This window comes from Tupaia chinensis, unplaced genomic scaffold (genome assembly GCF_000334495.1).
Source record: "Tupaia chinensis unplaced genomic scaffold, TupChi_1.0 Scaffold138619_1, whole genome shotgun sequence".
NCBI classification, from domain to species: domain Eukaryota; kingdom Metazoa; phylum Chordata; class Mammalia; order Scandentia; family Tupaiidae; genus Tupaia; species Tupaia belangeri.
In genome coordinates this window covers 385,181-394,967 of record NW_006198512.1, presented here as the reverse complement: position 1 = coordinate 394,967, position 9,787 = coordinate 385,181, and the positions used below count along the sequence as shown (strand labels likewise).

General features: G+C 43.9%; 1 protein-coding gene across 1 annotated transcript in view; it reads right to left on the bottom strand.

Moving 5' to 3' along the window:
- The window catches only part of CENPP (centromere protein P), a 273,851-nt gene that overhangs the window by 257,473 nt on the left and 6,591 nt on the right, over positions 1 to 9,787 (bottom strand). The window contains exon 3 of the mRNA XM_006161460.3: positions 2,636 to 2,724. Within this exon, the coding sequence (XP_006161522.1) occupies positions 2,636 to 2,724 (89 nt within the window). The remainder of the gene's footprint in view (positions 1 to 2,635; positions 2,725 to 9,787) is intronic.

The window sequence follows — 9,787 nt, the reverse complement described above, 5'->3', positions numbered from 1 at the left end:
TGGGCGGGACCCCAGCCGCTTGGTCTCACTGGTTCCAGCCTGTCTGTTGTCCCAGGTTGGCTGCTCAGGCCAGCAACGCAAATCACACAGGAGCTGGGAGTCCAGTGAGAGTGCAAATCAGGAAGGCTCTGCCAGGCAGCAGCCGTTCTTCAGCAGCGGATCATGTCACTGAGAACGTCCCGACTGTGGGCTTGGCCTTGGCCTGTCTATCAGGGGCTTCGGGTGATCAGAGTAGCTATTGTGACAGAAACTGAACACTACAGTCCAGGTTCTCTCAGGCCACAGTGCACCAGTGAGCACACAGGCTGACCTCTGGGTACAGCCTGTCCAGGTACATCGGCCCCACAGAGCACCTAGTTCACACCAACAAGCCCCCTGAGGGCAAGAGGAGCATAGGTCCTCTGCAGATAACCATGGAGCAGCTGTGAAACAGATGAACACCTACAGAAAATGGATGCTGCTGGCTGCCCCGGGCAGCTTCTTGGCCAGTGTATGAGCTGGAGAGTAGGCAGTCTCCAAGATGGAGCTGCACTTCCAAGGATGACTCTGTCCACCTGCCGCACGTCATAAGCCCTGCCCATCAGTGGATGCCAGGGTGCAGGAGAGCATTCAGTTGTCTCATCACACCGAGGTCAATATCACGTTAGTCACAACGAAAAAGCAGCTGGTCAGACTATGGTGTCTGTTATGATGGGACCACATCTCTGGGCCACCCAAAGGAAGAGCCTGAGACCCTGGCACAGGCTGTCCAGCCCAAGTCTATCATCAGTGTGAGTCCACACTCTGCTTCAGACCTCTGCAGAGGATCTGTGTGGCCATGCAGGATGATCTGACGTGCATAGCCCCAAAGTCTGCGGACCACTCCGAGCAGTGTACCTCCCGTATGACCTCTCACCACCCTCAATCTGTCATGCAAAACTGCTGAACTGAATGCATTCCCTGCCCTGGTGCCTCGGCAAGGCCACACTGTGCACTTTTTTTGGCCACCTTGGCAGTGCTGAAAGGTTAGTGCAAGCCAGGGGCTCTACCCTCAGTGAGGAGACCTCAATATCTCCAACCTACCCTCGTTATGCCAGGCCCAGAGGTGTCTACAGGGGCTTCAGACTCCGAGGAGGAGAAACTGCCCACTTCTATATACCTGGACCCAGTCTTCAGGACTAGATAGAATGCCCCCTAACTATCTGGTACTCAAATAAGCAGGGTCCTGGCTCCTTACCTGACTCCTGCCCCACATAAAATGGGATGACTTGGGGCTGTTTTGTGGCTGAGGATACTAATGACAAGGATGATAGGGAGAATGAGTAATCTCAGCACCTGGCCCTGCACACCCACAAGCAGCCTGTATCCATCCCTGTTCTGTTCTGCTCCTCTGCTTTGTCTGATGGGCCTCCAACAAGAACAGTGGGTTAAAAGTGCTTTCTGCCATTCAAGAATGTCCCCAGCTTTAGTCAGTTCTCAGATTATGCCTGAATCCTACTCTTCTGTTCTGGAAGCCAGACTCCAAAGGTTCTCTGGGCCCAGCCCTGCCCAACCCTGGCCAGACGGCTGCATGCTACATCCTGCCTGCTTCCTTTCTCTACTTCCTGACTGAACGTGGGTGTACTGGCCAAAGGTGTCTTCCTCCCTGTGTTGTGTCTTAGCAGTCCAGTACAATTTTCAGGGTCATCTAGCCCCACGCAGCCTCAGATGGCCACAGTCCCAGACGACAACAGCCTCATGAGGCCCTGAGAAAGGACAATCAACTGACTTGCTCCCAGATTCCTGATCCACAAAAAATTGGTGGAATAATGAACATTTTTTGTTTTAAGATGTTAAAGATTTCAGAAACTGGTTAAGTAGCAATAGAAAACTACTAAATGACTGGCATATCGCTAACACCCGGGGTGTCCAGCAGAGCTCCCAAACCCAGGGCTCACACCCGAGGCATTCACTTAGAGCTCTCACACCCAGGGCTAACACCTGGGGCTTCCAGCAACACTCCCAAATCTAGGGCTAACACCTGGGGTGTCCAGCAACACTCCCAAATCCAGGGCTAACACCCTGGGTATCCAGCAATGCTCCCAGCCCAGGACTAACACCCAGGGTGTCCAGCAATGTGCCCAAACCCAAGGCTCACACCCGAGGCATTCACTTAGAGCTCTCACACCCAGGGCTCACACCCAGGGCATTCACTAGAGCTCTCACACCAAGGGCATTCAGCAGTGCTTCCAAAAACTCTGGGACATTAACTGGGTCCCAGGGGTATCCCACTACTGGCTCTGTAATAAAGGACCTCAACCCTACCCTGTGTAGCAAACCCCTGTACCTGCCCTCCCAGCCAGGATCACAGCTGTGCACCTCTGGACTGTACATGCCGACTGGGGAGCTGAACTCACCAGGATCACAGCTGTGCGCCTCTGGACTGTACATGCCGACTGGGGAACTGAACTCGTGACCTTACACATGAGCCCGGTATTGCTCGGGCAGTGTGTCTGCACTGTGATACGGAGCCAGGTCTGTGCTTAGAAACTGTGGATGATTCCACAAATGTGCTGAGGGGGGCCTCCTCATCTCAGCCGCTGCTGGAGGCTTGGGGGTAGAAACTGTATTTCACGGCAGAACAATCTGTTTTATCATGGCAGGTTCCTCAATTTACCTGAATTTCCAGAATCTGAAATTCAAGTTGAAATGTAACCATGTGGCAATTTCCTGATAGTCTGTGTCTCTGCAAAACTTTCTTTACACCTGTGAATCAGAAAAACAGGTACTTTGTTTGCAAACAACTCTTTCTTCAAATACCTATTTTTTAAAAAGAATAATTTTTTATTTAATTATTTATTTATTTTTTAATTTGACCAGAGAGAGACATACAGAGAAAGAGAGGGAGGGGTGCATGGCATTCCCTTTTGAAGAAACAATGCACAGCACAGTAAAGTTATATGTAATCCAATGTAATATGAAGAAGATATGATGATAAAAAAAAAATAAATTTGAACTGCATCTTAAAAAAAAAAACAAAAAACCTATTAATTTTTTGTGAATAGCTACAGTACATGTGTGTATATGTTTAAAAGTGTACTTCATAATTGCATTGAAAAACTCTGCAAGACTATGCACCAAATTGGTTAAAGATCTATCTGTTCAATAAGTAGTTAGGAAAAAAAAGACACAATGGGCCAGCCTGTGGCCTAATGGTTAAGGGAGCTGGATCCCACATGGTTAACCACAGTTTAAATCCCAACCCTGGTGGTTTGAAAAACATGCCAGGTACATGAGCACGTGTGCCCAAAGTCCTGTAAGGGTAGAGGAATGGAGAAGAGACTCCAGTATGACCATGCCCCTTGTGGGTACTTGCTTTCTCCCTCTCTGTCTCTCAGGCTAACACAGGTGCTTTGTGGCAAAAAAGAAAAAAATAGACTGAAGGGTATAAACTGACATCATTTGTCTTCTGATGCTATAGTAGCATCTCTGTAAGGACAAATCATCACTTTATGGAACTTGAATCTCATCAAGAGGAAGCTATTGGGAAAAAAACACAACAGATTAAAGAACAGTCTATATAACACAGTGACCTTCAAAGATATCAATGACAAAGATAAAAGAGAGAGCCAACAAGATTAAAGGAGACTAAGGAGGCCTAATAGTTCAGACACGCTGGGTGACAGACTGGGTCTGAAACTTCAAACTCAACAGCTGGGCTCCCACATGGCTAACCATGGTTCATGTCCTGAACCGAGTGGCTTTAAACTCATGCCGAGCGTGTGTGTATGCATGCTCAAAATCCTGAGAATGGAGGAGAAGAGATAGTGTGACCATCCCTCCTGGGAGTGGGGGTGTCATTTTGCACTTTCTCTGTCTCTGTGTCTCCGGTGAGCACATAGCAAAAATCTCTAAACAAAACAAAACAAAACAAAAAACAACAAAAAAAACAAAAAAACCCTCAATAACTGGGGCCAGCAGGTAAGGTGCTGAACTCCCACATGGCTGACAATGGTTCAAGTCCCAGACCTGGTGGCTTGAAAATCATGCCAGGCACATGTGCGTGTGTGTTTGAAATACCGGAAGAAGAAAGGAAGAGCCCCTGGAAGGGGAAGGATGATGATTTCTCACTCTCTGTTTCACTGTGTCTGTCTCTCTCCAGTGAGTGCACACATCCTATGGCAAAACATACCTCTTCAGCTAAGTGTCAGTTTTTCCTAACTTGATTTACAGGTTCAATGAAATCTAGTCAAAACCCGTGGCAAGGTACTTGTATATACCAACACGCTGGTTCTCAGTTTATATGGAAAGGCAAAAGACCTAGAAGAGCCAGCACAATACTGAAGAATAAAGCTGGAGAGCTTGTACTTCCTGGTCTCAGGCCTTACTATGAACCACCGTGATCAAGACGGTGAAGCCGAACATCCTCCATGAGGACACTGACAGGATGCCATAAGTGGAAAACACCACACCTGACCTCACGACAGAGGTCAAAATACTGCAATATGAAAAAACTGTACCGAAAATTATCAGGCTACATATGTAAGGGGTATATGAAACACAACTGAATTTCGTGTTTAGACTTGAGTCTCATCCCCAAGATAGCTTATCAAGTTCATACAACCATCCCAAAATCTGAGAAAATTCAGTATCTGAAACGCTTTTGATCCCCACTACTTCAGATTAAGAGACAGCCTGTTGTAAGGTCCCATGCAGTGAGACGGTCCTGAGCACCATCTGGTACCGCTCCAGGCCTGATCAGGAGCCAAGGCTGCACTTCTGCAGAATCGGTCTTGACAAGAGCCCCCACTCCAGGTGCGGCTACTGTGAGGTCACACTGACCTAGGAAGTAGCAGGTAAAGACCCAGAGCGAGTACTGGGACCCAAAGTGAATCTAACTCCCTAGAGATGGATCAGAAAGACCCACCACATGTTCCATGCTTAGCACACTAAGCCTAACTCCCCTACTGTCAGTCGCACATACAGTCTCCCAGAACAGCTTGATTACCCGTAAAAGGAGGGTGGGCTGGGGCACTTCCGGTTTCAGATCCCTAGACACTCTTTTTTCCTCAGTAAACTTTCCTTTTTTTTTTTTGTTTGTTTGAAGAGTTTTTTTTGCTATAGGGTATGTGTGCTTGCCAGAAAGACAGAGAGAGACAGAAAGACAGAAAGTGAAAAATCGCCCCCCAGGGGGGATGGCCATGCCACAATCCCTTCTCCTCCTTTCTCCTCTTGGGATCTCGGACATGCACGCACACGCGCCTGGTGTGAGTTTAAGCCACCAGGTCCGGGACTTGAACCGCAGACGACTACATGGGAGTCCAGTAATACTGCCATTCTGCTAACTGCTGGTCCCTCCTTTTTTTCTTGAGATGATGTCTCCAGTCTTAAATAGACAAAATAGATGAATGGAAGAGAATAGAGAGAACAGAAAGACTCACACAAATAGCATGAACAGATCTGGAACAAAGGAACAGAGAGAATTCAGTGAGGGAAAGGATAGTTCTATCGACACAAGGTGTTAGAACGGCTGGACATCCACAGGGCAAAGAAAAAGAAAACACAGGAGCTAGATATTGACTTCATAGTTTCCACACAAGTTAACTCAAAATAGATCACAAAGCTAAATGTAGAACATAAAAATATAAAACTCTTAGAAGACAACATAAGAGAAAATGTAGGGAGCCAGCAACATGACCTGGTGATTAAGGAAGCTGGATTCCACATGTCTGATCAGGAGGTTCAAATCCTGGCCCCAATGGCTTGGAAAACAACAGGACCAGCAGATGGCATAATGGTTATTTCCCCAGACTCCTATGTGGTTGACCACGGTTCAAGTCCCAGACCCAGTGGCTTGAAGCTCGGGCGTGGTGTGGGTGTGTGTGAGTGTGTGAGTGTGTGAGTGTGTGTGTGTGTGTGTGTGTGTGTGTGTGTCCAAAATCCCAAGAGAATAAAGAAGGGATTGCAGCATGGCCAACTCCCCCTGGGGGGAGAGGGGTGATTTCTCATTTTCTATCTTTCTCTGTCCCTCTGGCAAGTGCATATTCCCTATAGCAAAAATCTGCTCCTCAAAAAAACAAAAAACAAAAAACAAACAAACAAACAAACAAAACCCAAGCTAGGAATGTATGCCTACATGCTCAAAATCCTGTCCTGATGGAGAAATTGAGAAATCATCAGGACACAGTCACACCTCAGTGCTTTCTCCTTCCCTCTCACTCTTCTATTTCTTTCTTTCTGGTAAGTACATGTGGCCTCTGGGAAAATGTTAAGGAAACAAAAAACAAAAAACAAACAAACAAACAAACAAAACCCAAGCTAGGAATGTATGCCTACATGCTCAAAATCCTGTCCTGATGGAGAAATTGAGAAATCATCAGGACACAGTCACACCTCAGTGCTTTCTCCTTCCCTCTCACTCTTCTATTTCTTTCTTTCTGGTAAGTACATGTGGCCTCTGGGAAAATGTTAAGGAAAAAAAAAAATCTTTCTTTCTGGTAAGTACATGTGGCCTCTGAGAAAATGTTCAGGAAAAAAAAAACAAGAGAAAATTTAAGTGACCTTGTGCTTTGTTCATGAAAATAAATATGTCCAGGATGCAACAAAGTGCAGATAAAATCATAGAAATGACCCCATTCTGCCTTTTGTAGGCAAGAAAGTTGGGACCAGGGCAAGCAGGAAGTACAGTGATTAAAGCGCTGGATTTCCCCATGGCTGACTGCAGTTTGAATTCTTGGACCCAGATATTTTCCTTGCCTCTCTCTGGTGATCACACATTTCCTATAACAAATGTAAAGTAAATAAGAAAAAAGAAACTCAGGACCAAATATCATAATTTGTTTAAAGTCCAGGCTCTCTCTCTCTCTTTTTTTTTTCCCCCCTCAAAGTTTAGAACTGCTGGACATCCACAGGGCAAAGAAAATGAAAAAACAGGATCTAGATATTGACTTTATATTTTCACACAAGTTAACTCAAAATAGATTACAAAACTAAATGTAAAACATAAAAATATAAAATTCTTTTTAAAATATTTATTCCAGGAGAAAGTGAGATAGACAGCACCCCTGAAAGGGCACTGTCGATGAAATCCATCTCCCACCCCGGCCTCAGAAGTCCAGATCGCAGGCACACAGGTTTCTAGCACACTCAGGGAGGGCTCTAGCTCCTTCCTACCTGGCATGCCTCAGAGCATCATGTTCTTCCACTGTACCACAATTGCCCCTTCATTTTCCTTTGTGGAAGTAAGCTACACACACTTAAAAAATATATACCATCATATTTTAGTTCAGTACTTTTGTAACTTTAATGCACTGTTTTGTTTACTTGTTTGTTTTTTAAATTAAGAGTGAGGGTGCAGGGCTGGCTGCATAGTCTGGTGGTTAAGGGACACCAGGTCCCACAAGACCAACCATGATTGAATCCTAGCTCAAGAAGCTTGAAAACCATTGTAGGCACATGAGCATACACGCCCCTAACCCCAGTAGGATAGAGAAATGGAAGAGAAGAGAGTGTGGTATAGGCACCCACCTCCAGGGGGTGCTTTGTCTCTCTGAGTTTCTGTCCCTCAAAGGAGAACACCTGCCCTTTGATAACTTAAACTTTGAAGAAAAAAAAAAGTGTAAGAATGTATTTTTAACAAAGATTACAGATATCAGAAGAGGATTAGTATTGTAAGTAATCTATTACCAAGCCCAAATACTTATTTTTAATAACATGCTTTCAAAGGTAGAAAAAAAGACACACAAAAATTCAAAATTTATAAACTACTTTCATCATTTAGCAGTCACACTTAATCCTGGACTACAAATTCCACAACTTAGTTTGTAAATCCACTCTAAACGAATTAAAGTTGAGAATACTCAAAGGAATCATCATACGTACTCATATAGAAAATTCCAAAAGAATTCTAAAAATGTATGGAGCAAGAAAAGCATTAACTACAATAAACTACATTCTCCAAACATGATTTTGTTCACCCAGCTTGTGATATATTAACACACCTGAGGAACTGTGTCTGAACTATTAACATTTAATGAAAGATATAATGACTTCAATGAGTTCTTTGTCTTTTCAACTGCATGAGCCAAATGACTCAGCCAGAAATGGTAAACATCTGCCGACCAATCAAAGACTTGATGTTATCATTAGGTCATCAAATAGAGCCACGAATACAACTGTTCACTCTCAATTTGCTCAATTAATTAAAACACGGTCAAAATACAGTATTATTACTACAAACACCATTTTTGAACAATGTCACTTAGCTCTCTTAGGAACAACCATTTACTTGGTAATCTTTTTTCTGTATTATAACAAATAGAATATTTATGTGACATAAGAAAATACAATCTTCAGGGCCAGCAGGTGGCGTAGTGGTTAAAGGCACGGGATTCTCACATAGCTAACCGTGGTTCAAGTCCCGGACCTGGTGGCTTGCTTTCTCGCTTTCCCTCTCTCTCTCTGTCCCTCTCTGGTCAAATTAAAATAAATAAAGTTAAATAAAACAATTCTTTTCAAAAAACTAAAAAAAAATACAATCTTCAATGACAGGGTTTAAAAACATTCTTAAGCTATGAAACCTATTAGCAATGCTTCCTCTTTCAGAAGTTCTTTCCAGTGAAAACGATGTATCTAAAAAAACAGTGATGCAAGTCATTACATTGTCACATGGCTTACTCAGATGGGGCATTTTCTATCTAGATTATATGTGCCTGCTACGGTCAGTCCTCATTCTTTACCTGTTCAAAATATTTCTCTAACAACATCATTTCTCTTCCTAATTGCTCCATAAAACATTTCTTCTTTCAGCTAGCCTCAGGAGTGCAGTGGTAACACACTGGTTCCATGATGCTGGGGCCATGTGAGAAGGTGTCAGGTTTGTATAGTACAAGGTCTCTCTGGGCATTTAACTACCCTTGAACAAGTAGCTCCCTAGGTATTATTTGAAGGCTGTGAGACTGAGGTAGGCATCATCACTGAGGTTTCTCTTGAAATAAGATGTCTGTTGTGTACAAACTATTATGAAGATTTCCAGTATGAGCTGACTCTAGGACTGATCTAGTAATGAGAATGCTGTTTCTCTGAGCTGACTCTAGGACTGATCTAGTAATGAGACTGCTGTTTCTCTGAAGTTTGGCACTGACTTCTGCTAACTTCTCATTAGTCTTGCTAAGTTTATCTGATAATGAGTTTCTAATTTGCGATTCTTCTAGATAGCCTTGCTTATATTTTTCCAATTGTTTGATTAGAATCCTCTTGAGAAGTTCTTATTTTGAAGAGTTTGGATTTCCTGATCTTTAATTCTTTATTTTTGGAGAGGTTTTTGCTATAGGGCATGTGCGCTTGCCAGAAAGACAGAGACAGAAAGTGAGAAATACCCCCCAGGGGGAATGGCCACACTGCAATCCCTTCTCCTCCATTTTCCTCTCGGGATCTTGGGCACACACATGCACCCAGCATGAGTTTAAGCCACCGAGTCCGAGACTCCAACCGTAGTTGACTACATGGGAGTCCAGCAACATAGCCATTATGACAACAGCTGATCCCCCTGATCTTTAATTCTGAATTCCAGCTGACTTCTTATATTCTACACCATAATTACCCTCTCTTAACTGCTCTAAGTTTTCTCGAGCTGCTGCTTCTGCCTGTAAAAACAGACTGACTTCTTTTAATTTTTCAATTATATCCTGAATGGCTCCTCCTTCAAACTCCCATTTATACTGTTCTACCATATTTATTTCCATGTGACTTTTGAGGTTTACTACTTCTTGTTCTAACTTGAGTTCTCTTTAGTTTTACGCATTCCTTCTGTATTGTTTTGAAAGATGAT